This window comes from Colletotrichum navitas (assembly GCF_030913465.1).
Source record: "Colletotrichum navitas strain CBS 125086 chromosome Unknown LY79scaffold_6, whole genome shotgun sequence".
Classification (NCBI taxonomy): Eukaryota; Fungi; Ascomycota; class Sordariomycetes; order Glomerellales; family Glomerellaceae; genus Colletotrichum; species Colletotrichum navitas.
This window is the reverse complement of record NW_026850552.1, coordinates 468,282-494,565: the sequence shown is the minus strand read 5'-3', so window position 1 is coordinate 494,565 and position 26,284 is coordinate 468,282. Positions and strand designations below refer to the sequence as shown.

The 26,284-nt window shown below is 54.5% G+C and overlaps 6 protein-coding genes across 6 annotated transcripts; 1 reads left to right on the top strand and 5 right to left on the bottom strand.

Moving 5' to 3' along the window:
• Nucleotides 1-3,606: 3,606 nt before the first annotated feature.
• Nucleotides 3,607-4,581, bottom strand: LY79DRAFT_324656 (uncharacterized protein). The gene has a single exon (XM_060552438.1). The coding sequence runs from the start codon at nucleotides 4,423-4,425 to the stop codon at nucleotides 3,904-3,906; it is 522 nt and encodes a 173-aa protein (XP_060418725.1). The 5' UTR covers nucleotides 4,426-4,581; the 3' UTR covers nucleotides 3,607-3,903.
• Nucleotides 4,582-7,643: 3,062 nt separating this feature from the next.
• On the top strand, nucleotides 7,644-8,498 carry LY79DRAFT_576310 (uncharacterized protein; the record flags this gene model as incomplete). Its single annotated transcript, XM_060559785.1, has 1 exon — nucleotides 7,644-8,498. One exon carries the CDS (start codon nucleotides 7,644-7,646, stop codon nucleotides 8,496-8,498), a length of 855 nt encoding a protein of 284 aa, XP_060418724.1.
• Nucleotides 8,499-12,942: 4,444 nt separating this feature from the next.
• LY79DRAFT_576309 (uncharacterized protein) lies at nucleotides 12,943-13,522 on the bottom strand (the record flags this gene model as incomplete). Its single annotated transcript, XM_060559784.1, has 2 exons — nucleotides 12,943-13,338; nucleotides 13,448-13,522. The coding sequence occupies 2 exons, from the start codon at nucleotides 13,520-13,522 to the stop codon at nucleotides 12,943-12,945; spliced, it is 471 nt and encodes a 156-aa protein (XP_060418723.1).
• A 2,757-nt stretch (nucleotides 13,523-16,279) lies between these two features.
• LY79DRAFT_324412 (uncharacterized protein) lies at nucleotides 16,280-17,448 on the bottom strand. Its single transcript, XM_060552437.1, has one exon. The coding sequence runs from the start codon at nucleotides 16,961-16,963 to the stop codon at nucleotides 16,367-16,369; it is 597 nt and encodes a 198-aa protein (XP_060418722.1). The 5' UTR covers nucleotides 16,964-17,448; the 3' UTR covers nucleotides 16,280-16,366.
• Nucleotides 17,449-17,531: 83 nt separating this feature from the next.
• On the bottom strand, nucleotides 17,532-20,342 carry LY79DRAFT_587118 (uncharacterized protein; the record flags this gene model as incomplete). The annotated part of the gene is given in 4 exon segments (XM_060560728.1): nucleotides 17,532-18,898; nucleotides 18,908-19,187; nucleotides 19,248-20,075; nucleotides 20,103-20,342. Coding segments are annotated over 4 exon segments (2,715 nt in total).
• A 577-nt stretch (nucleotides 20,343-20,919) lies between these two features.
• Nucleotides 20,920-24,696, bottom strand: LY79DRAFT_324379 (uncharacterized protein). The gene is made up of 8 exons (XM_060552436.1): nucleotides 24,338-24,696; nucleotides 23,996-24,108; nucleotides 22,993-23,835; nucleotides 22,868-22,898; nucleotides 22,756-22,811; nucleotides 22,595-22,669; nucleotides 22,167-22,381; nucleotides 20,920-21,893 (listed from the first exon to the last, which is right to left on the bottom strand). Exons 1-8 carry the CDS (start codon nucleotides 24,431-24,433, stop codon nucleotides 21,145-21,147), a joined length of 2,178 nt encoding a protein of 725 aa, XP_060418720.1. The 5' UTR covers nucleotides 24,434-24,696; the 3' UTR covers nucleotides 20,920-21,144.
• Nucleotides 24,697-26,284: the final 1,588 nt, after the last annotated feature.

Here is a 26,284-nt window from a genome sequence, read left to right as displayed (position 1 = left end):
CGAGTGGTAGCGAAGGAAAGCTGCGCCTTATAGCATGCGGAACAGAGCATGTCGCACGTTGCAGGTCTGCTGTCACGATGTGCATATGGCTGCAAGGCTTAGCTGACATGCACGAGAGGCTGCTAGGACGGAAGACGCAAGTAGCTTGCCAGAAGTTGGATGGTGTGCCTCTTGAGAGCTCGGCTTCTCATCTCCTGCTGAACGCCCAGGATGACATGCGCATTGCCTCCCTCCATCGGGGCTAGCGCTTATATCCCAAAGCTGCCAACCCTTAAAAGATGTGTGCTGCTTCCCCCACATGAGCTATAGGTATGACTGACGAGATATATACGGAGTACCAGAGCGCAGTACGCCCACCCATTCGATGGTTCCTCGAATCAGCTTCCTCGTCTTGGCCAAAGGCGAAGCTAGGGTGGTCAAGGTCAATAGCTCGCGCAGCCCTTCGCGACCCGGTCTGCAGACCCAGGGAAAAAGAAAGCAGGTGGAAGTGCAGGATAAGGGCGAGGTCGAGGGTTTTGCTATGCCAATGGCCGGAAGCGAGAGGGACTTAAAACAGCCATGGAACCTGAGGCGAGCAAGAGACCGCCCTGTCTGAAGATGCAGACGAAGGTTATAGAGGAGGAAGAAAAGGTTGAGGGGGGTATATGGCGGCTCTGCTATTGCCTTACCACCCTCCTCCCCTCCTCTTCTCTCTCTCTCTCTCTTCCTGGGCGTGGGCACATTTGGCTATGTTGCATCTGGACCGCACCGTTCTTTGTGGGTACGCGCGCGCGCACACACATACACAGTCACAGTCACAGTCACAGTCACACCCCAATAACACAAGCAGCGGCCCCTCTCTCGCGATACCGTGCCTCGTAGCCATCCGGGTTCCCAGTAAGCAAACACCATGCCGAAGGGCCGGCTTCGCCCCGCACCCTCCCCTGCCCAGCGAAGCAACGACCGGAGCATTCTCCGAGAGAGGCAACTCGAGTAAGCGGTCACTCACCCGAAAGGCCCGGCACCGGTTGGTTTGCTGGTTCTTCTCATCCCCCAGTTAGCGGACGGGGCGGGATGCAATACGCATTACCTGCATATAGGCAAAAAAAAAGGGGGAAACATACATGCGCCTGCGCCCGCTGGCCTTGGCCAACTGCAACCAACACACACACACATACATGCGTGCGCGGGCGGGCGGGCGGGCGGGCGCCCCGCACTGGTACAATATCGGCCATGGGAGAAAGGAAGACGACATCGGCAGGAGGGGGGGGGCAAGAAAAAGAGAGAAAGGCAGTGAAGATCAAATCTCACCTTGGCTCTTCAGTTGGAGAATCATATACGGACGAAGTCGGTGTGGGCAGACGAATCGATGTCGAGCATTGCACACTGGCGACGAGTCGTCGGCTTGAAAAGTCGGGAATTGAGGTTGTCACCCTGTCGTGGATTGCATAATAGTAGCGTAGAACTGGTTCTCATTTGATAGCTTTATTTTAGAGGATGAATATGATAATGAAGAAGAGGCACCACCGGCGGCGAGTGTATATCAGCGGCCGCGGCCGTCATAGAGGACTTCGTCCACCCCCTCCTTTTTTGCTTTTGCGCCGTTTCCCAATGCCTTTGTTTGTTAAACGCCCATAAATAGCTTTACCGGCCCCGATTCCAATACCAGTACAGACAGACGCACCTACAGAGAGACAGGCGCACATATACACGTGCGCACAAACACAAATGTGCTTTGCTATGCTGGCGCGAAGAAACCCCCACTCACCCTTCCGATGGAATGGACGAGATTGGGTAGAGGTATGAAGGAGGAGGAGTGGGAAAAGACCAAACCCCCTTTTCCCTTCCTCCCGAAAACCAAAAACCGAAGAAGAAAAAAGAAAAGAAAAAAAAAGAGACAACAAAAAAAGGAAAAGATGCAACAACGCTTTGCTCGCTTGCTGTGTGCTTTTTTGCTTTTTCTCACCCTTTCCCCTCCGGATACGTGTGCTTCCGTGTCGAGTCAAGATATGGCCGCCGTGTTGTCGAGAAAAGAGGGAGCTGGTTGTTATAGACTGGGCCCCCCCATAAGGCAGGTGTGACGGTATCATCCTCCCCTCTCCGTGGGATGCGGTGCGTCGTGGAATGCGGCCGTCGTTGCATCACCCGTCCAAGGACCCATGGTCACCCCCCCCACCCCGGCTGGTGGCCCAGTTGCTGTCTCTCTTCCTTTCTCGAACACCACCCCCTCCCGAATACAACCGTAACGTCTATCCAAATGGACAGCCACAGTCAGCCCCCCTTGACGGTTCAACGCCTTTGTCGTTTTCATCGTGTGAACAGAATGATACTCGATCGAGTGAATCCGGTTGAATGGCCAGAGCGCCGACCGTTCCTCCCGGGGCAGTGTCCTGTCGTAGCAGGGCGGACATGGCAGCTGCGTCGGATCGCATGATAGCCGGTTGTCACGTGCCGGGTCTGAGAGACCAAAGCCAGAGGACACCTTGATGCTATTTCGCCGAGATGGAGCCCGGCTTAGCCGCTGCAAAGGGGGCAGTGGCCAGGAACGACTATGTATCGCTCGTGGGGCCCGTTGCAGCAGGCCCGGCTCCTGTTGCCGTCCATCGAGGTCCTGAAGAAGTGGGCGCCAGGGTCGATGCATGACGTGTATATGTAGTAGTTCTTGGTATATTCACACATCTTGGGCGGCTGGTTGGGGGGGGAAAAAAGACTGTTGCGCCACGAGTACGTTGATGCCTCAACCTGGGAGTGAGAAGCCGGAGTCTAGCGCCAGTTGTTGGGGTGCTGCCGTGAGCGTCCGGGGGAGGTGCGTGTAGGACAGGTGTGTTGGGCGGGGAAAAGATGTGCGTGCTGTGCGTGCAAGAGGTGGACGAGATGAAAGTGACAGTGGTGAATGTTGTACGAGGTCTGGCTGGCCGCGGAAGGCGATGGGGAATGTTCCTCTCTGGTCCTATATGTATACAGCGTGATGGTGAGAGATGTGCTGGGCCTGGAGGGACTCGGTCTCAAAGGTCCGAAGTTGAACAGACGGAAGAAGGGAGAAGAGATGACAGGCGTGGCAAGCGGATGGCGGAGAGAGTATGGCGAAGTTGAGGAGGCATCAGAGGTCAGAGGACACGGCGGCTCTTTGTACTTAGACAGCAGAGGCTGTTGTTGCAAAAAGCATGCGCATGGTGGGGTCAAGGCCGGATGGAATATATACGGGTGAGACGAGAAGCAGGGCCAGGGCGTACGGTCGGTAGGGTATGTACCTGGAAGGGAATGGAGAAGCAAGGCGCAAAAGCATTGGTTTTGAGCAAACTGTGAACGGATTTGAGCTACCCTGTCCATGTCTGAGCCATGACGGAAGGGCTTGCATCGAGGAAAGAAAAGAGAGAGGGAAAAAAAAAAAGAATAAAACAAAAACCCGGTCGTTAGGATGGACGGACGGACGGACAGACGACGAGGTCCAGGGTTGAGGTGCTCTCCGCCTCGCAAGGTCCAGGTCTGTGACAGTGGGCGCAAGTGCTAGATTCCCCTCCCCAATCAGGCGATGGAGGGCTTTGACAGTGGACGGGGGCATGGTGACCAAGAGGTATACATGGAGGAGGGAGGTATCTGGACCCCTGGTCATAACTGCACACCTCGTGGCATCTGCAAGGTAAATCTACTATCGCCACGCCCTGTGCTGAGATTTTGGGTGCGCTGATAGCATACTCGAGGGACGGACTCAGAGGTCAGAGGGGGTCGAGCGACCAAGAGCTGGCCGGTCTGGTCGTCTACAGGTTGCTCGCTCAGGTCAGTCCAGCATATGCAAAGAAAGAAGGAAAGAGGCGAGGGAGAGAGTAAAATGATTAAAATAATAATAAAAACGATTTGCAGGAGGTTATTGTCGTTTTGACGAGGTAAGATGACGGGGGGGAAGCGATCTCTTTTGGTTTTTATTTATTGGAATAATTTGTTCTCTCTCTCTCCCTCTCTCTCTAGACGACACCCCTCGAATCGACATCGAAAAAAGAAAAGAAAAGAACGGAAAAGAAAAGAAAAGAAAAAGGTCTTGCTGCTCCTCTCCCTCCCGTGTGCGCAGTACGACGCAAACAAGTGTCCCGAGGACTCTCGCTGGTTGGACGGTTCGGCAGACAATTGACGGAGCAGAGGGGGAGGGAAGGGAGGGGGGGGGGGATGACGGTTGCTGACGCCCGCCGTCCGTCCGTTCGCGTATAGCGTCCGGTCTGAAAAGTCTCTCGTGGAAAGGCTAGAAGGCAGGAAAACGGTGGCCGCTGTTGTGACACGGTTGGGCTTCGCGAGCTTTGAGAACAGACGTTGGGCGCCGGAGACGTGATGCCTCTTCTCGGCAGCGCATACACGGAGCGCTTGGGAGCTGCGAATGTGGAACAGCACAGCGGCCATTGGCAGCACCGGGCTCCATGAGACGGACGAGCCGTTGTTCGAGTATTCAGGCAACATCCTGGATGGGATCCCTGCCAGCGCACCGACCTGACCAAGCCGGTCTCTCCTCCCGGGAGTGTCAGAGCGGACGGGGTGTCTTGGTTGGAGCACACCGAGACAAGAAGGCGTCGTGTCTGGTTCAGCGAGAATGAGGTCGCCGTCTCCGTCTCCGTCTCCACCTCGAACTGCACCTCAGGATTTGACAAGGCTGCTCATCGCGATAAAGTTGCTTTTTTTCATCTTTATTTTCTGTCGGGTGCGGGTGGTGTATCCGGACGGACAAGCACTGCCGTGTGTTGGCCGCGGTGGGTGCCCTTGCGGCGATAATTATTAAGAATTAAAAAAAAAAAAAAAATGCCATGGCGACAATGTGTGGTTCGTCGCGGGCCAAGTGCATGAACAACGTGATGCGATGCGGTAGGAGAGAGAAACAGCGGTTGATGCTCGATATTGGATTGCGTGTGCTTTGGTGTCACGCAGCGGGCGATGAGGTGGTACGAGCCGTCTTGGCATAGATGAACGGGCGCCCAGGGGGCTGGGCTGGGCACTCTCGCCCCTTCTCTCGCCTAAAGCGTTTCTGGGGTGCCAAGTGTGTATATAGCATGTCACATGCGGCGGATCATCGGTATGCGAGTAGAAAAAACAAGTGATGAATCAAAAAGGTTGAAGTTGGGGACCCCAATAGCCAGTTGGTCAAGGTACCGTGCCGTACCGTGGTACCAAGGTAGCTAGCTATCTCAGGTAACCCTGAACGTTGAAGGATTGGGTGTGTGTGTGTGTGTGTGTTCCGTCCGACACGTCAAGTCTTGAGATGGACCACGGCAGGCACTACCACACCGAGTGGGTAAGACAGCTTGGCGGGCGTACTGGCAGTAGGCAGAAAGACACATGTATATCAATTATTGGCTACCATTGGTGAGTTGCAGAGGCCGCTATTGGCATTCAGAGCGCCGCTCGGTGCCAACGGCAGTGGCCGTGGCAGTGGGGACGAGTGTACGGGTAGGGTGTCCGCTAGAAGACGAGAGACTGAAGTGAAGCGAGGTTAGGTAAGGAAGGGCAAGGAGAGTCGTGAAGTCGAAACGGTGCGAGGGGATGGGGGACGCGAGGTTGGACGACGATGGTGAAGCCAGAGAGAGAGAGAGGAGAGGGGGTCCCTGGTGTCAGACCCAGAATGATGCGATGGAAGGATGAAGGATTGAGGTGAAGGGACGGACATCGGACATGACCTCCGTATCTTGTCAGCAGGCGATGCAGGAGATCCAAGGAAGCGACATGGACAGACGGGGACGTACCTATGTGGGTGGGCAGGCGCAGGCCGTCGACATGGGACCATTTGGCGGGTACGTATTATGTGCAGTACTCCGTACTGCACATGAGGATGAAGAATGCAAGAAAAGACTGGAAAGTGTGGCAGTGGTGAGGACGTGCTCTGCAGCATTAGCGTCTAAATGGCTGCAGAAGGAGGCATCGTTGGTTTGGGTTTGGGTTTGGTAGGGGGGGGGGTTATTTTTTATTTTTTTCTCTTTTTCATCTTCGCTATTATGTTCATTTTTTTTACGTTTCTCTTTCTTCTTGCGTTCCCCTTCCTTCCCCTTTTGGAGGGACCAAGGGAGGCCGAGTGGAGAGGTTGAGCAGAGTTGCAGCTGGGTGCAGGTGCATGTCATTGATGCGAGTTAGAGCCGAATGTAAGTGCGCTAGGATGTGAGGCAAGAACCAAGCCTATGTGTACTAACTACCTAGGCTAGGGGAGATATGACTGAAGAAAAGGAAGGGGTCCAACCTCCACCTCCCCTTCCTTTTATCCTTCTGCCCCAGGAAGCGGTCCTGCGTGACTTACCCGACCTGACCTGACCCGACCCGGTCATGCAGGAACTTATCTGGGTTGATCTTCATCCTTATCCGTTTTCTCCTTCTTGACTGCCTCGCTTAATCCACGTCCTCCCGGTCTGGCGCCACTTTCCCCCTTCGGCCCATGTCGTACACCTTGTCCATTCAGGATTCGACTAGTTGATTATATTGGGATACAAGAGGAGTTGAAACAGAGACGGACCGTGATGAGACTCGATGTCGGTACTCTCTCGGTGTGGGCTCCGTTCAGGGGCAGCAGATATTGCTTGCCGGTGGGATGCATATGGTGGTCGGCAAGGAACCCGTAGATTCTGTTGCCTCGCCGGTCCAGTCCAGTCCAGTCCAGTCCAACCGAGCCTTTGGCCGGCCAACCGTAAACACAGCTCTACCGCTTCTCACAGCAGCCGACTGGACATCAGCTCGGACGGGGAGGCTGCGCTCACCGAGATGCTTCTTTAACCCTCCGTATGTTGTGCGTGCGTGTGTTGGTGTGCGTGTGTTTGTGTGTGTGTGTGTGGCCCTCAATGCAACACACCAAACACACGTTTGCGCGCGCCAGGCAACGATCGAAGACACGGGAAAACATGAGGTAGGAAAGTAAGAAGCGGAAACAGCCCGCCCCACCCCGTCTCGCCTATATCCTTCCTTTCTTGTCGCCGTTGCCAGCCCTCCTTTTACCTCGGTTGAATGATTCACCCATGGAGGCATTTCCTAAACACTTGTTAAGTTGCCGGAATGTTGCTCGACGCACATCCATGGTCACGGATGAGGTAAGACAGCTCCAGTTCAAGACCACGGCCAAGCTACCTTAGTGATGTACCTGAGATGGTCTAGACTCTGTGCCTCGCTAAGGTACTTTGTTGGATACCGGTACGGCAATACCTAATGTACGCACTCCGTACTTCGGACCGTACCTGCCCTACCTACCTACAGTACCTACCTACATTGTACGACCCACGTTGGCATATACCTACCTACCTACCTAAGCAGTCAACCGTGATCCTCAAACTTATAGTTAGGCAGGTAGGATCGGTATGGTAGGTAACTGGTATGCTTCCTTCCTTGAGCCCCATCCCCACTCCCCACCTTATCGGCGGCTTCAGAGAGGTACGTACCTTGCGTTGCCTGCGTCGCCCCTAGGCTGCTCCCAGAAGTCTATATGCTGACCTCATATGATGATCAAGTTGACCTCAGTTCGAGGCCAGGGTAAGGGCCGAGAAGATTAAATAAACGTACCATTCTTACACACTGCCCTCGCACACACCATACGCTCGCTCCTCCTTGCACTCCATTCATATCCCAACCTAGAAGTATCCCCAGTTCAGGTGTTGCAACCCCAGAAGCGCGCGAATGACCATCACCTGCAACAAGCAATCTCCATCGACCTTATGTTCCAGGCATCGGCGAGCCTGGAAACCAATCAACTACCTACAGTGTCGACTTGTCTTGTTCCGTCGTCTGCTTGGGGCTTAGTACACCGCGTCAGCCCGTTCCGGGGACACACGTGGATAGTGCCGACACCTCAGACCGACTGGCAAGCCATCACCGTCGTTATCACCGGCTTCATCTTGTCTGGGTTTCCCTATGAAGCCGCTTCTCTCTCTTCCCCCTTGCCCCTTTGGTCCGCCTCCCCCAAGCCAGAAGCCGACTCACATCTCACCCCCTTCTGTCGTTTCGGGGCCCTAGCACAAGTACTCCACCCGCCCACCCGTCCATCTACCCAAACTAATGGTTCTCGCGACTGTACATCTGCTGTCACGGCCCCGTCATCACCACACACCGCGACGGTTACTCTCGACACATGGCCGATCCTTCGTTCTGGTGGAAACACCCCCGACATCAGCCGTCTGCTCGTCACATTCTTCCCCATTTCGGTTGACACACCTTTGCCTCTGTTTACGATAATTTTGGAGTGGTCCGGTCTCAGCAGCCACCCATTCCGTGCACAGACTGTTATGTTGCATCCGTGGTGGTGCGGTATATTATGCCCAGAGGAACAAATGCGAGGCCCCGAAACGGGAGGTACCTTAATCCAAGTACCTGACCGTGACTTACAACAACTACGCCGCTCTGCCGTCTTTGCCCATCTCTCGCAATTCACAGGATCCTATGGTGCATCCACTAATCAATTATTGCGCGGCTTCAACTGTTCATCTGCATGCGCGTGCCGATCAGGCCTCACCATAAGCCACTGCCCTAGGGATGATATGCTTCGGACGAAATTCAGTCTTCCCTCGAAGTGATCCAGTAGCGGCAATCGTATCCTTCGATAAACAACCCTGGCGTGTTGTCATAGTAATGGCATCTGCACCTTTCCACCGCCTCGGCGCCTTAACTCCCCCTTGTCGTGCATGGTTGCAGCATTGTTTTTGTCATAGGCTTTAAATGCTCACCACTACCTCGGTGTTACACCTGACAGCTGACAGAGTGATGCCAGCAAGTGGGACGCATACAACACACGGGAAGCACGGTCAGACGTTGACAAAAACAGCATGACACAGGTAGTGATCGTCGTCCAGTCCTAAACGGGCGTCCCAAAGCCCACATTTGGCAACAGTCGCCTTCTCTGCAACTCTTACAACGTGACGATCCCGCAAGGACCATATGTACCTGCGACAGCTTTGCTCGACGGCTCACAATAACAGTCCCTGTACCTCGACTCCAGCCCAGCCGTCAATACCACGCCATCCACTGGACTGTGCCAATGAGTCTAGTCAACGAAGATCAATAACATATGTAACAGTGATAAGAGAGGTCTCTAGTCTCATCAAATCACCACCAGCCGACCACCGACCCTTTTAACACCGTTTGCCAAAGGCACTCTGTATCAAAACTCTGTAAGACCACTGTCTGGGCTCTCGCTTAACCGACAATTGTCTCCAGCCCCAGTTTCCTGTGACGCCACGGCGCTTGAGGGGCTCCTTCTGGATTACCTTGCGAGGTGCGGGCTGCCCATTGAACATGCACACCATGCGGCTGGTATGACAGGACGCCAACACCCACCGTACCAAGGGAGGAACCTTTCCAAGGAACATCCAATGGCGTGAACCGACATTGTTGGGTTGCCGCTCAGCTTGTGGCGCATATCAACCGTCGAGGGACAGACATCAGGCCAGTACTCACATATGACCAGATCAGTGGCTTACAAGTTGCAACAACCCCCCTCCCTTTCTCCCCTCACCCCCCACGAAAGCCTGCGGGGTTCCACAACGTCACTCTACTCGCTTGGAGGGAGAATTGGATTCTTACGGCGAGGAACGTTGCCTCGGACGTTGGAAAGGCCCGTTTGACAACTATTAATATGGACGCCGTATTGGATTTCTATATTTGAACGAACCACGCATCGTAGCCGTGACGCCCAAGTGGTATCGATAGCAATTGTAGTATCGTAACGTTGGATTCTAAACGGTGCTTTACCAACCGGGTGGCCGGCCGGGCCACAGTTCCATGTGTGACCGATCTCATCTTGGCTGGGCCGGGGCTGTCGAACAAAAAGAAAACATGGTTCAATGGACAATCCCAGGAGGAGCACAAAGTGACACAGAAAAGCACAAAGTGTCAGGGCAGGCCTTGCTTGCTACGGTGGTATCCTTGCAACTGCAAGACCATCGTCGGCTGGTCTAGTGCTTGTCTAACCGCACACGGACGACACCAACACGATGGGACGGAGGGAGAATGGTGTGTGGGGACAGTTGCAACAGGACATTCATGTCGTACTGAAGAGACGGCCATGAGCCGTGGTTGGATTGCCGAGCCGAGCTTCGGCTGGCCTGCCAGAATCTTAATTGTGTCTACGGTATCTCCAGATCTCGGTGTGCAGAACCATCGCCCGATGCAAGGGGGGCATGCCGGGTTTTCCCCTTTCTTTTTCATGACCCTGCAGCATCTCGGTCATCTCCACAAGACCGGCAAGCACACTACCGGTACCTAGGTATCCTCGCAACCGCCAGAAGCAAATAGCGGCGCCCTAGAAAAGGTCTGCCGGTCTGAGACATCGTCATCCGTCGGTTCCGCTGTCACCGCTGCGCCGTTCTTCCCTGATACAGGACCTCGAGACGGACATCGACCCCGACGGACCCTGGACCGTGGGAGCCGAAAATCTCCGGTCTACCACCATGTACCGAGCGACATGCCTCAGAGAACATCCAACGCTTGCTTGTTCCATCGGCTGGGGCTGTTGATCGGCACCGTGTTCGAGGCGTGGTCCCATTGTATACCTGGCATCTCCTGTCGGATTCGAGAATCGACTATCATGGCCGCTTCCAACAACAACCAATTCGTGACCGCTGCCATGACCCAGGCGATAGCCTCACTCGCTTGAACCTTGGAAATACTTGCAACTATGGCATGCGGCCGGCATGGCCGGTCTTGCTCGATGCCCCAAAAACGCTGTGCAGACCAGGTCCAGGTCACGCCTTGGCTTCTCCAGAACGGGCGAGTTGAACTCTGTTCCTGCCAGGTAGCCGCGATAGGAGAAGGGAGATCGATCTTGCCACCACTCCATCCACCTCCGTGGTTCGCCTCGCTGCGCTGCTGCTTTCTCCTTGCAGGACACCAGACATACATCCAGGAGTTCGACATGTCAAAGCGTTCGCAGACAAACCCACCGCTCGGGTTTCACGCCAGACTTCAAAAGATCAAAGCGCTATGGGACGTCCTCCGCACACCCCATCCAACCCCAAATTCCTCATCTGATCTTCCAGCCCCCATGTCCCTGCACGACGGCTGGCAAAGAAGCTGAATGATGGCATCAGTCGGGGCTCTCTGGGCGAACCATAGCAGTTCCGAGTCCATCCCGATAAACCCTGGCAGGCGAGGTTTCCCGATTCCCCGCTAGCGATTGGAGACAAGAAAGCAAGTCTGGTTGATTATTGATATCTGATCAACCACACACGGACCAGGCCAGTCCCGAATGAGTGCGCACGTAGTATGACAGAGAGCAAGCGGAGCCGAGTGAGAGAGAGAGAGAGAGAGAGAGAGATACCTACGAGTAGCGCTAGCAAGGTGTTGGGCACCTTGCCGCCCTGGGAACGCGTTGAATGTCCGGAGCACGAAACCTTGCGTCGATATCACAGTTCTGAATGAAGCACCGCCGAGAAGATGTCAGGCCGCGCGGCACAACACCAGGTAAATGGCCACGAAAGCAAGCATCTGCAGTTCCATTAGAGCTTCCCAATCTTGGCCTGCTCATTACCCTGTTTCATCCATCTGCCCTGCGTGTATCTCGTAGTCCGTATCTGTGCCGTCCGGCGGGGGAGTCTCCCTTGCCCGGCAGCTTGGCGGGGGGAAGCAGCTCAGTAAGCCGGACCGAGTCAACAAGTGTCGATTGCAATGCCTTGCCGTCCTCAAACGGCCGCTAATATAGTTCGGTAGGTCGGCTTCCTAGCAGGACCGGTTCTTCCTTTCGCGCGAACGATGGAAATGGCGGATCTGGTCGCATCTCTTCTCGGCCCCTCGGCGAACGGAGGTTTCCCGGGGTAGGTAACCAAAGCTTTTTGGGTTAATGACGCGGCTATTCACCGTTCCCGGCTGCAGTGCAGTCCCGCGCTTCTGGTGGCATTCCAGCACGCCAGCGACAACCTCAATCCGGGGTTATAAGTGGCTCATCTGCGACAAGCCAGTTGAGTTTAGGGTTGACCACGTACAGGGGCTCGGGCCGCCGTCGACAGTCGTCCTGCTCGTCGGCTCCTTCGATCGGCGAGGCATAAGTTTCATTCGGTGCTTGTTTTATCCTTGTTCGTTTTTATATTCTCAGTATTCTTTTTTTTTTTCTCCTTCCTTCTTTTTCGTTCCTTTAATATCTTGCCGAGCAACTACCGGACCTGCGCTTTCTTGTGACGGTCGCTGAGAGAATATCTCCGGCCCATTTCATGGCAGGAATCCTGCTACAAGGTTGATTCGAGATTCTGCCACGCGTCACCTGGCCCTTCCGGCACCCTTCCGAAAAGGAAGAAGAAGCTCGTGGGCGTTTGGGAGAGGTCCAGGTTCCCCAAACGGTCTGGTGGTGGTGGCCAGAGTAGGTTTATCGGAAACCCAAAGCAGCCTCGCGGGAACACATGCGCATTTCCGGCGCGACTCACGTTGGGCTCGATGAACTGGCGGTGTGAGGCTCGGACGCGTCATGCCTGCGACAAGCTCTTCGGCAGATGAGTGATGTACGGTCAGGGTCCAAGGGTCCTGACGCTTCGACGTGAATTACGCCTTCACGGCGGCTCTGCTGAATTGATTGGGATCATGTCATCGGTCGCACATAATCCGAATATCAGTCTGATGGCAAGGACGGCTGATATACCAAACGAAGTATCCCCTCCCCATGCTGGAGAGTCCGTTAGTCAGTGACGGTGCCTTTGTTTCCCTTGTTCATAGCGAGCATACAGAAGGGCAGGCGTCATCGCTTCGTCGTCATCGGCATCGGCCTCGGGGCACTCATTAAGAGTAGAGTGACACATTCCAACCATTTATTGCTTGTATTCATTGTACAAGAAAGAAAAAAAGAGGGAAAAAGGAGAAGGGACAAACAGCACCGACTGCAACTCCTTACGTGTTAATACAATAGCCGACGGCACCGGCAACAGATAGCTTTTGTCTCCGACTACGGCGGCCCGCCTTATTGAACGGAAAGCAACCTTCCTGATACTGCTCTTGGACACCATCACCACCACTATTTGCTTTTCCTTCGCACCCAGTCTACAAGACGAACAGAGCAGCAACGAGACCGCCCAGCAGGGCCACCGGGCCCAAGGTTGCGGCGGAGGAGCTGGGTGTATTGGTGGCGGATGCGGGAGCGCTAGTCTGGGCAGCGCCGGTTTGGGATGGAGAAGTCTGGGAAGGAGAGGTCTTGGAGCCAGTAGTCGAGGCGTTGGCGGTCTTGCAGACGACCTGGTCGGGCACAGATACGCCGGCGCCGGTGCAGATGTTCTGTGCGTACTTGACGGCGGTCTTCTGATCAGCCTCGGGGCAAGCACCGACGAGGCAGCAGGCGATGCCGTCGAGGAAGTTCTCGTTGGAGCAGATGCATTTGACGTCGAGGTTGCTGCAGCCGGCGATCGCGTTGCCAGAGGTAAATTGGGTGACGCAGCCTTGCTGTTTAGGGCGCGCTCGGGGTCAGCACAGGAACCGGACCGAATTGAGCAGGCATCGCGACGTCTGGTGGCGCTTGTGGCCCGGGGGGTCAAGGGGAAGAAGGACGTACAGCGCACTTGGGGAGGTCAGTTTGCGCGGCGGCAAGGCCGGCAAGAGCGATGGCGACGGCCACGGAGGACTTCATGGCGACAATGATGTTGATTTTTCCTTATTATTTCTTTTCTTTTTTCCCTTCTTCTTTTTCTTGTTTCACTTCTTCTACCGTGGAAGCGCGTGCTTTTCCTGCGGGTTGGTTCTGATGCGTGATGTTCAGCAGGGTTCGGCAAGGTGGGCGAGTGGATGCGTCGTGGACGGGTTTGAGCGTTCAAGTAGTTATGATGATGCGATGACTAGAAGACGAGGACAAAGCTGATTTGAACGCTGCGACGAAAGGGGGGGGGAGGGAGAAGAAAAAAAGATCAAACAGGGCACGAGAACGAGAAACCCGGGGAGGGGGGGTCGAAAGGTTGAGGCGTGTTGGCGCTACTTACTCGACACAGGAGGTGTCTGCAATAGCGTGACGGGATGCTTTAACCCGATCCGAGAGCCCTTCCCCTACCCCCTTCTCTAGAATGGTGACGCGCGCCCGCTGCCGTCTGTCTTCATTTCCTGTCGGCAGGGCCGGAAATCATGAAATCAATCAGTACGCCGCGCGACGCCGACATTGGCCACCGATCCCACCTGATTTGGGTTCAATAGAGCTTAAGCTTTTCTGGGCTACGGAGTCTGTTGGAGAGGAAGAGCAACTTCATTTGCGCTACGAAATCAAAGAAAGGTTTGGCACTCTTAGCATGCATTCTGAGTCAGGGTCGCCCAGGCCAGTCCCACGAAAGAAGTAAATATAGTTTAGAATGCCCCCACCCCAGAACACCCGGGGGGTGGAGGAGTTCGTTCAGTTCGCCTTCGCTTGCCTCCCTTCCATCCATCCATCCTCCCCCTTTCCTCCTTCCTCCTTCCTCTCCCCACACACCCGCCCAGAACACACCCGCCCAGAACACACCCGCCCAGAACACACCCGCCCAGAAGGGTTGGACGATTCGGAATGGGAAGGCAGACTCTCTAATAGTAGTAATGGCCGTCGCCGGACCCGGGTCCGGCGCCAGCTCCGTCAGTGTTTGCACCCCCCCCCCCCCCCCGGCCGCCCCGTCCATGTCTCCACCCGGTCATCCGTTGTTTAGGTTACCGCCGTGTCCGACCACCAGGGAGGGACTGAAACATCATCCAGAGTTTGTCGCGAGGGCCCATTGACACCTTCCTGTACTCCCATCCGCCCATTTCCCTAGTCATTGGCCCCCGTCGATAGTGGCTGCGACAGGCAGGTGGGTAAACTTTCCTTCCTTCCTTCCTTCTTTCTTTCCCTTTCTTTTTTTCTTTTCTTTTTGCCTTTGTTCCCTTCTCTTCTTTCCTTTTCCGATGTTTCTTCAGCCTCTATTCGTCTCTCGTCTCCGGACGAAAGAACCCTCTTCGTCCCCCCCCCCCCCCCCCCGCACCCCCTGAAAAAAAAAAAATGAAAAGAAAAAAAAAGAGATAAACGACAAAAGTCACCCAAGGGCCATCTCTCTTGTAGTAGTAGGACGAGGCGGGGGAAGAAAGATGAAGAGACCCACCCCTCCCCCCGCCTGCCGGGTACACCCAAACTTCGACCCTCCCCACATGCCGATCGGTCATCTACAGTACGTTAGCCCCGTGCCGGGCCTCACCTCCAAGACCCCCAGAGGGGTTCAGGCGGGAGCGCGCGAAACGGGAGATAGAGTGCGTCATACGTATCGCATACGGGAGACGCAAAGCAGCAGAGCACGTTTTCGGTCCCTCCTCTCTTCCATTCCACAGCACACGACTGAAGGGGGGTCGGCTTGGAACTGACTGGCATTGATGGGCACCGACACGCTACATACCTGCCTACCTGCATCACGCAAATTCGCTCGCCCGGCCCCGGACCGCCTCCCCTTTCCTGCAACTTGCGCCGCTCCCGCCCAGCCGCCTGCCTCAAGCCCGAAAACGCATGAGGCTAGCGGGATTTGCGTTCTGTCAGAGATAATCCTGCACTAGGGAAAACGGGCGCGCCCGTCTGATCTCGCGTTCTGCGCCCCGGGTCCGTGCCACTCTTCTACCTAGCCGTTTCTTTCCCTCGGCCGCGATCCAATGTCTCTCAGCCCTGTCGGTCGGCGACGGAGGATGAATATGGAAGTCCAGCCCGGGGGGACCCGCGGTCTCGCTTCGCCTCTTCCTGTTCGACGCCACTCACCCTCTTCTCCGAGCGGTAAAGACCCCAACAACGCAGGGCTGGACGAAGAACAGAAAGAAGAAACAAGAAGAAGCTTTTGCTGCCCGCGCAAATTTCGGGCTCATGCAAACACAATTAGATAAACAAGGCTGATCGGCAGACCTACCACGCCGCGCAACCAACCTTCTCGTCCCGGCCCCCCGCGCCCCTCTCTGCCACCTCTCTTAGCGCGTTGCGGAAACGAGAACGAGAACGGCCCGATTCCGGTATGTGGGAGAGGGAGACGGGGTCGGGGTCGGGTGAGGAGGAGGAGGAGGTATTGAGGTGCCCTGCCAGGCCAAGCAGTGGCCAAGGAAGCTTGCCGGGCAGCTAGCTGCACAGGAAGTACAATTGCAAACCGCAGGGCATCGAGGGAGAACGTATGAGAGGGACCGTCATGGCGGCCCATGTGCCCGATCCCCTCGCCCTGCACTCCAAGGAGAAGGACGGAACCACGCCCACTGCCGGGACGGGACGCGCCCGTATCGACGCCGGTCTTTCCTTTTTGGCGGACGTTGCAACCCTTCCCTTTCCGCAGTTCACGACATGCTAGCTGACTGGGTAAAGTCGGTTCCTGACCTGGCTGCGCCGCGTCCGGCCTTCGTTCTGGGGAGAGGTCGACCGGCAAGGTCCAGACCTGGTCCGGCATCGCGCCTTGGTAGGTAGGTAGGTAGGTAGGTAGGTGGGCAGGTAGGCAAGCAGGCAGACGGGAGTGAGTGGTAGGTATCACGCCCTCTCCGTTTGACAATCATGCCACAAAACAAGTACCGACGTGGCCCAGCGGGGGAAAGGGGGCTCTCTGCCTGTTTTGGCTTGTACCGGCAAGCCACAACCGAGTGACACGGCCGGGGGCTGGCCGTCCACGCCACACTCCCCCTCGTCAGATGTGAGGTCTCGTGCATATTTGCCAGGGAGACAATCCCGGGATCGTAATCGGCAGACGTGGGCCATCAAGCCTGGAGACAGCGCACGAGGCGCGGAGCAAGCGCCGGACCAAACGCGTTCCCTCCTCAGCCCCACCCCCCTCCCGCGGCCGAACCCATATGATTTCGTTAGCGGCGTACCCGGGCCCCCGGCTCTTGTCATGGACGGACCTAGCGCCGGGCTAGCGGCCCCATAGTCCCTCCCTTTGGCGGGGAACATGCGCGCGCTCTGGCGGCTGGAGGGGGTGGTATGGCCGGAGAGCGGGTAAGCTAGCCGTGAGCTAGCCACATGGTTCCGAACGAGCCCATCAGGCACGACGAGCAATGGACTCACTCTCATCGGTAGTTGAAGCGGCAAAAGCCAAGTACTGCGTTCGCTTTGTCTCCGTGACGCAAACATGTGACGTGGTACCCACCGCCCCCCTCCCCCCACTCCCCTCCGACGTCGTTCCCCATCCGGGGAATGGGAGGGGCCATACACCCGGCCGTCCAAGCCCGTCTCCCAGGGTCCCACCGATGATGCAGCCTCACCATCTTCCCGTCTCTATTAACTGCTACATACACTACGGATACACGTAGCCTCTACTTTACGTCTCCTGGCTTTTGGTCTCCCCCGGGCTCGCCACCCCAGTCACGCCGCCTGGTTATGTACTAGTAGCGCTCAACGCACCCTGGTCCTGGGAATCATCCGTGGCAAAACCGTCGCCAAGAAGCGTTCTTCGAGTCCTGTGAGCACGTCTCTCCAAACCCTTCTCGGGATACCAAAGCCATATTTTCTTTACTCCGAGTCGGCACGTCTCATTCTGCCGTATTCAATTCATTCGCCATGTATTGTTACTCTATACTTCTTGTGCATGCTTCGCTAGACCTAAGCCACGTCCATCGCTCGTGGATCACCCTCAACCTTCTGACGAGTCAAGCCAACGCTAAGTTAACTGCACACTAGGTCGCCCGCACATCAGTCTTCCTCACATAACTGGGCATTGCTTATCGGCCGGCCTTTCCGCGGAGCTTCTGTTCGGCATGTCCGCTGCTCTGCCCATGTCTTCCCAATAGACGAAATCCTTCAACGAAGTCCTGAAGGTCTCCATCACCCCAGCCATGATCCGGAGACACCCTTCATCGCGAAGATTCATGATTTGAATCAGGGAAAGCAGCCGTCTATCGGGATTCTCGGATAAATACACCTCCAGGAATCGCGGAATTTCCAAGCGGAGCAGCTCCATCTCGATGCTGCTGTGGTGGAACAAGACAAAAGCAGCAACCCCAAGATAGTTGATGCCGGATGAGGGCGAGTCTCCACAGACATCATTGTATATGTCCTTCTTGACAAGCCTCAGTAATTGTTCCCTAGCTAGCCGAGTGCCTGCATGACTAGCCGGTTCGACGCCAATCTGTGCATTCGCCATGCTCAAGAGCTCGTCATTGTCTACTTTGAGCTCTGCTTTGGCGCGGCGTATCAGGTCTGTTTCTTCGAGAATTTTCTCTCCTGTTTGATTGTCGGTTACTTGCTTTGCCTGGGAGATGCGGAGCATCGCAAGTGAAGATCGTGGCTCAATATCGCCGTCCGGGATGCTTTCGATGTCCCAGTTGGCGTCTCGGTACAATAGCAAGTTTGATTTCTTTTTGAACGACACATTCAGGCTGGGATCTAGCCCCCCGTATATTCCCTGTGTTTTTGATGCCATCAAGCACCGCGCATTCTTCTGGCCCTGCTTTCCTGTACCCCAGAGATCGTTCACTCGTCTTGTGAGGCACCGGCCGAAGTTGTACGTCGGTACTTCGCCGTTTTGGAAAATGCAGTCCCTAAACGAGTCTTGTAAACTGTGGTAAAGCTGGTTCGGTATTGTGAGGTACCCCGCTTTCACAAGCATGTTGTAAAAATGGAACATCGCTGAAATCAACACCAGAGCGTCCCATATACTCATCGAGTATCGGTATGCCAACTCAACGCTATCCATGAGTCCCACGCCACATAGGAAAGGAGAGAGCTCCCAAAGGCCATTGGCGTGAGTCTCAGAGAATGCAGAATCCGGGAACATGAATTCTTCATGTAAGTGGGTTGAACGGCCTAGACAGCTCCATAGATTATGGAGTGCTTGCGCGGATTCGAACCAATTGTCGTGGTAACCTGGTTGCATGCGGAGTGTTTCGTCGGCCTGAAGAAGCTCCGTCAGGTGCCAAAGAGCATGCATACACCCCGAGGGTTTCCTTTCATTTTCTCGATCCAAGAACAGCTCAATTTCTCTGGTCGGGTTGAAACTCTGGGGCGGACTCATGAGGACATGCCCTTTCAACATATCGATGGACCAGCCGCGCGACACGATGAAGGCGTCTACAATACACTGTATCACAAAGACTTGGTGTGGTAAGATGCGTTCCGAAACGCAGGTGCCGGGCTTTCGCATTGCAAGCGAGGTAATGATTGCCGCAAAATCTTGGAGACCCGTAACCGCTTGTTGGAGGACATGCTTGCTTTGGGGGGACCAGTCGATGTCCTCGAGGTCTTGGTGTTCCTCGTCAGCATATTTGGCGGTTGGGCATGAATAAATGTTGACAAAATCGTACAGCCATTTGATTGTGTACGCTCGACGCCATTTCGACCTTTCCTCTCGTGTAGCTCGCTGCAGGTCAAAGTCGGGGTCCTAATTCGCGATTTGGGCGAGCATTGACTTAGTTGGCACACCGTTTCTCTTCTGTTGGTAGTCGACCACAAAGTCAACAAGATCTTGGTAGGTGTAGGACATGATGTATTCTCTGAAATCGATGAAGGCATTGTCGCTACCTTGGCTCCGGTCGTCCGATATCAAGAGGTGCATGGTTGCGCCAAACTCATCCTCGGCCTTCTGTACATTCCCCAACGTCATGGCCCTCTCGAGTTTTTCAAACGAGAGCCGACTTGGAAAGTCTGCGAAGACATCCGACTCGGTTTTTTTTACCATCCCAATGGCCAGCTGAACCAACGTGCCGGCAACAACAATGTTGAGGCCGTCATATGCAACCTCACGCCATATACCCTGGAGGTAGGCACGGAGACTGTAACACTCCCGGAAATATGAGCAGACGGCCATTGCGTACTCCGTCATCTGCTCGTCGTCTGTTCTGACGAAGTGATAGTCATTTAGTGGTACCTTTGCCAGGGTCACGTCTCCAGGGAAAACCTGAGCCGCCGTCTTCGCCTTCTTCTTTTTCTTCCCTTTGTTACCCATGTTGCTTCTTTTTTTAACGCGCTTCTGAGTTTTGAAGACATCATCATCACTTGATCCATTCTCTGACCCAGTGTCATTCAATCTTCTGACATCCCGCACTGAGAAGTCGCTGCCGAGAATGATCTCCTCGATGGCACCAGGTACTTGGAGCCCATTGCCCGACTCCTGGCCTGCACACCGACTGTTTGTACAAAGAGCCTCAAAGGCTTCGAAAGCCTTGTAGAGGGCGATCGTGAATATTCTGTCAGATGCGAAGGACTTCTCGACTTGGGGGTCTCCCTCGGTGTATTGTTGAAACCCATCCTAGTGAGCCGTTCTTGCTAGAATCACCGAGCGGAGCAATCCGAGAACCAAGGATGGAACGGAGCGCATCTCGTCTCCAATGAGTCTAGTCATTCCTGCGAATTCATCGACAGTGACTGTCCCGGACGTGTTGAACCTGACGGGCGACTTCCAGCGGTGGTCCGTCTTCCTGTTTGTCTTGATGACGAAGTTGGAGGCGTGGATCACCCAATAGAGTAGGCATCTTGTGTCTCGCTTATATGAAAGATAGTCGTGGTGGGTAGCCATCGTTGCGGCGTTTGGGAATGGTGCAAAGAGCGATACGAGTCCTACATATGTCGGTGACTGTAGGTTAGCAAATCTGGACTTTGTTGATCTTGTCTGAAACTCACAAGTCGTGGGTTGGTGTTAATAGTGGATATACTGGAAGCCTTGTCTATAAAGATTCTTGATGCTGGTATTGGGTTGACGAAAGTATGGCCGGTCGATTGATCGAAGGGGGAGCTGACGTAGCTTTGAGCCGGGTTTGTTTTTGTTGTTGAACCTCCTGTGCCAATCTCCTACGGTATCGATGCCACCTTCCCTCGAACAGGTGGTCCCGTGAGTTTGTCTCCCGTGAACGAAGTTGCCATATGGCAAGAAAGACCATCGACCATCGTTAACCCGCTTCTGGCCACCGTCACTTGGCCGCATAGAAATCGAGTCCCGGATCAGGAGGCCTACTCTTGATTGGGCGTACATCATGTAAACGATTTCTGCAGTTATCCAGGTTGTAGAATACGATATTGGATAGAGGAAAGGCCTGATGCCGGAGCAGGCACGCGGGAACATGCGACAAGTCCACGATCTTGCCGTTTTCTTAATTGTCGGCTTTCGTGAAATTCATTATTTCCCGCTCTACTTGGTCGTCCATATATGATACGAAAAATATGAGGCTGCCCCAAATGCCCGAGAACACCCTGCCCCTTATGGTCTCGTCCCGCCATCTCTATACCGCAAAGCCCCCAACAGTTACAGAACTGGAATCATGCGTCCTTGCCAAGTCAATCATCTCTTTCGGTTTGCGCCCCTGATGCTTTCCGTTTTCCGCTCAGCCATCGAGTCGATACAAGCCTTTGAGGATCATCCAACAGCGCTGTGCAGTTCTATCAGCGTCTTTCAGATCTCGAATCCATGCGGTCCCCCACTCAATTGTCAACTCGGCTTCTTGTTCGAACCCCTGGCGGCAATGGCTTTGTCTGATCTTGGAGAGCGTGGGGTTTATGAGGGACAGGTGCAGAACGATGAGTGCGCCTAGGATATTCTGCGACCAGGAATAAAGGCAGGGGATCATGCGTTTATGCTGAGAGGCTGGCGGGACCATTATAGGCCAGAGAACGCAGGAATGGAGGAACCTCGTCGTTGCCGAAAGGTCCGTTTCGGTTAGGTTGTCCGGATGTTCGTGAAGGGCTTTATAAGCGAAGGGCCTGTAGAGCATGGATTCGACGTGGTAATAATTTGAGCGCATGATCGCAAGCAGAACGCCGTCCGAGTTCGGAAAGCCGATGTTCGCATTGGGGTTAGTGATGTCGGCCCCGATGAAATTGTTCATTGGAGCCGAATGCAACGCATCCATAGCATCGGCCGCATACATGCTATGGGCGTAAAACGATGGGCTGGAGGGTTGAAGATCGGGAGCCGAATACATAGCGGAAGGAAGGTTTCTGTCCCAGCTCAAGTGATCCGGCAAAGAACCGTGCCACTGTTCGAGCTCCCTACCCAATTTATCAACCGTGGTTCGTAAAAGATCGTCTGGTCCGGGCATCGTCTGACCCAGGTTTGCGATGGGTGCTTCAGCAACTAGAGATACAAGTCATCAGTCGTGGTATACAAAAAGAAAATGAAAAGAAAAAACAACAACAATAATAATAACAATAATCGAAACCGCCATGCAGTGCGAAGCATGGTAAGATACGGCCTGATGCGCAGGCGTCGACCCCGGGCTTCAAGCGATACAGCACGACTGGACGACGAGCATAGGCATCTTACGAACAGTTGTCCTACACTAGCCCAGGTTGCGAGGAGGAATAGATATTTTGCAACTGCCTGAACGTGGGTGGGCATGGAACTCACCTTGCATCAGACCGTTGCGAATTTTGACAGCCAGGTTCCGGAGAGAAATCTGATAGACAAATATCTCGCCGTAATGGGACATCCTGTCGTTGTACATGTGCACACGAAGAAGTTCGTCGGTCGTGGTGACATAGTCGGGAAACTGGGGCAGCTGAATGCGCGACTGAAGCTTGTCGAGGCCTGTCAAGGGCAATTCTAAGTCCCGTTGGATACCTCTATTCAAGAAGCACTTGTTAGTTTTAATAAGATCTCAGAATCAGTGGCAAGGGCCATGATCTGAAGCAGTTGCGTTTTACTCGCCCATTCCAATACATCAGTCAGCCAGGAATGGAAACGAGATGGGAGGAGAACGTCGTTATGAATACAGTGAGAGCGTAGGATGGGCAGTGACGGTTTGGGCTGGTTAAACGAGATAGCTTTTCACGTACGTTTCCATAATGGAGCAATACCAAAACGCCCGACAGATCTGATCAGCGTGGGCAGCATACATTTCGGCCGAGTTACTGCAGCTCCTGATCAGCTCATCAGCCCATAAGATGGCCGGTCAACTAGACCCTGGCTCACAACGGGCCTTGAGGGAGACTCGTACCTGGCAATCAGTGCTTGGCAAGCCAGGGATGCTGATATGATCATATTCCAGAACTCCTGTCCAACTTGAGTTAGTCAAGCCTTCCATAGAAACCTGTCCTGTTTGTAGATACCATATGTCGAGAACAAGACTCGTAATATAATCTGTTATAGGACCAGACCCTGATTAGCAATATGTCCAGATCGGAACCAGGTCCGGAACAGGTTCCAAAGAATGTGACACTCGGGAATAACATACCCCGTCAGAATGAACATTTGTACGTTCTCCAAACTGCACTCGCCGACAGAAAAGCCCAAGCGCCGCCTCGCCTCGTTGAAGAACTCGATACCGGGTGGGCGGTATTCGATATACTCAGCAGTATTGCTTGGCTCGCCATCTTGGTGGCCTTGAAAAGCCGAAAACCCTCTGCCTGGTACGTCTGCAACGGCTACCTCGGCAAGCGCCATCACTAGACACAGCAAGGTAGATGCCGCATTCTCGCAGAAACGGTTGTGGACAACTCCAGGGAACACCACTTCCATGAAGTATTGACGGTCTAAGACAGGGTGAATCCGATTAAAGGTGTTGAAGTATATTCTAATGCGCTCCGCAAGAATGTGTGGGCTTATGCTCGTCATCTGAAGCGGTCTGGGGTCGTCGGGAGCTATTCCCAAAGCAATGCGATCTTGTGCACCCATGGACTCCAAGCCGCCCCGGAAGAGACACCGGGTATCCCTTCGCTGGTCGAATAGCACGGATGACGATTCTGGGCCCTCGAAGATTGCTTGGATACCGGGTATCTTTGGCCGGACGGTTTCGAGTGTCTGCCGGACTGCAGGCCAGGACAAGATTCTGTCCAGGGTGGAAACATAACGGCGCGCAGCTTGGTGTCGTGGCGCCAGACTCAGGCCCGTTTGAGTCGAAGGCTGCACGGTGGCTGTTGAGGAGGCGACGTCACTGCCGGCACTACTTTCGGTAGGCAAAAGTGTCGGAATGTTATCTCTCAATCTCAGAAGCTGGGCAGAGATTTCTGGGATGTGACTGGTATGCTGATTGATGTTGGTTACAAGGTCAAGTAACTCAACCAATGTCTTGTCTTTCCTGCACCAAGAAATTAGCCACTTGACGTTACGGTGACGGAGCACCCTTAGCCCCATCGCTTGCCGCTCCAATACAGGCAGTGTGGGATGTAATGGCACGGATGGGACAGATGAGTCAAATGTGCAAGCGAGGGACAGAGGAAGAGAGGGAGTTCACTTACTTGGTCGGCTTTGGGCTTCCGTAATCGCACTCCAGCTGGGCCTTGGAGCAATATCCGCATGTCGGCTTCTCTTCGTCACACTTCTGCTTCCTGCGGCGGCAGACCTCGCAAGCCTATCGAGACGTTGTATCAGATTTGTATCCAAGGTGAACCATGCGTCTCTTGACAGTCGGGGAGGAGGTAATCAAAGCAGGGCTGGGGACTCTGACAAGCGTCTGGACAGGCAATTTGTCATCGCGCCCACCCCCTCGGATTCGATACAGCAACCGAACGAAAAGCAGGGTTACCGCACAAACTCCCCGACGACACTCGACGAGAGACAAGACACACAATCAGACTTACCCGTTGTGCGATATGGCCGCGCTCCTTTCGATGGGCTGACATGCCTGCAGCCGATCCCGCCCAGCTCGAAGCTACAGACGAAGGTTCGGTGTTCATGCTTCACCTAGTAGCGAAGGAACCGAAAGAGCGATCGAAGCCGGGTGGATTCGGGTCATTCAGCAAGACTCTGCAGTTGATGTTGAGATGAAGGGGTTGCATGCTAGGCTAGGCGGGACAATAAGGAGCATGCGTGTGGTCCACACCAGGACAACAGACCCAGCCCGGGGAGGTAGTCCAGGCGGTCCAGACCGCAGAAAACTCTAGTGGCAGGAGCGACTAGAGCAGCGGCTGCGACTGACAGGTGGCACTGAACGGAGGGGCATTCGCGTTTCGCTGCGAGAAAGGTGGCTCGATGCTGGACGTTGGGGGTTATGAAGTTTAGTCGAGAAACATGCGGGCGTCCTTGCAGTGAGGTGAACCACCAGCCTGTGGTTTTCTTTCCTGCCAGCGGCCCGATGTAGAAGATGGAGCAGTCTCTGCGCCACACGAGACGTAGGAAATGGAGGAGACGCGGGACCTGACCCCGTCCTACCGTGCAAAACAGGAGCGTAAAGTGCGGTTTACGGTGCGGGACGGGCCCTCCCTAGCCGGCGCGCATTCCGTGGCGTATGATATGCCTAGCTTGTGTCAGGAAGAGGTCGAGCTGTTCTAACGATGTCGCGAGCGGGCTTGGAAAGCACACCAGGAGGCGGGGCGGTCGATATTTTTTTTTATCGCCGGTCGGTTTTGGGGCCTCACTCGTCAACGACCGAGCGTAGTGTGTGGTGTTTGTTTTCTGTTTTTTTTTTCCCCTTTCCCCTGGAATCGTAAAAGGAAACAAGAAATGTACACCGAAGAGGTGGGAAATTGATTTATAGGGGCCGGAGCGAGCTCCGACTCCCCGGCAATGCTTGTAGAAACAGAAAACGCACCAGCAGCGAGCGGATGAGTGGACGGGAAGGGATAACCAGATAAAACGCATAGAACAAGAACTCTGATGGACGACTTCGAAGATTCGTCCGAACCAGATTGATTTGCCCGTTGAAGGCAGCTTCAGACGACAGGTAAAGCAGGACCGGGCAGGTCAAAGCAGTGATGTTCACGCGGTTCGATCGGAATAGTACAAGAGTTTTGCTGCGGTGGACCCGTGTTGTCAAGCGGTAGTAATGAGGTGGTGTAGTTGCCGCTGTTACATGCGAGATGGATGGCAAGCCATAGTCCGACGGCGTCTTGCGCATCGTAGCGTAGCCGCGATGGAGTATGTCGATAGACACCGATCAATAGACACCTTGGCCCGAGTATTTACCTAGGTACTTTCCCTTACCCACCCTTGCTTCGTCGGGACGAGGTTGTGGTCAGAACGCAGGGTCGGCATCCCTACCGCCACAGTTGTGGCAGCAGTAGCACTGGCAACTCCGTTTAGCAGATGGTACAGCTCATTTGGCTGTGATGTGATGCGATGTGTCGCGCCTCGGATTCTAGAATACTCACGACACACCCACACCATTACCTTCCTCGCCTTACCCTAGCGTCCCTCGCCTTGGATGATCTCTACCACTTCCAAATTATGACACCAGACCAAAGCTGATAGGGCTCTTGGCATAGATATCGGTGTGCGTCGGCCGATACTCCGCGCCTTCGCTCCAGGCGACGCCCCTCCCCCGCCACTGCATTCTCGTAGCGAATGTGGATGTGTGTAGGTAGGTAGTTGTGTACTGGTACAGGCAGGTGTGTGTTGTGCGTATGCAATATTTTCCGAGTGGGGAGGGGGTGTTGTTGCGGCTGACTGTATCTTTTTCGATCTTGAGTAGGATACAAAAAGACGGAGCATTCTCTGCTTGCCGCGCCTGGTCTGGCCTGGCCTGGCCTGGCCGAGTCGGAATTGCTATCAGATCTCCTTAAGTCACCGCCTTGCTGCATAGTGAAATC

Excerpts from the sequence above, each read along its gene's own strand:
- LY79DRAFT_324656 (XM_060552438.1), bottom strand. The coding sequence starts at position 4,425 with ATGTTGCCTGAATACTCGAACAACGGCTCGTCCGTCTCATGGAGCCCG.
- LY79DRAFT_324412 (XM_060552437.1), bottom strand. The coding sequence starts at position 16,963 with ATGTTTGCGTCACGGAGACAAAGCGAACGCAGTACTTGGCTTTTGCCG.
- LY79DRAFT_324379 (XM_060552436.1), bottom strand. The coding sequence starts at position 24,433 with ATGAACACCGAACCTTCGTCTGTAGCTTCGAGCTGGGCGGGATCGGCT. Across the intron at positions 24,109-24,337 it reads GCGGCCATATCGCACAACGG|GCTTGCGAGGTCTGCCGCCG; the intron begins GTAAGTCTGATT and ends ACGTCTCGATAG. Across the intron at positions 23,836-23,995 it reads GGAAGCCCAAAGCCGACCAA|GAAAGACAAGACATTGGTTG; the intron begins GTAAGTGAACTC and ends TTCTTGGTGCAG.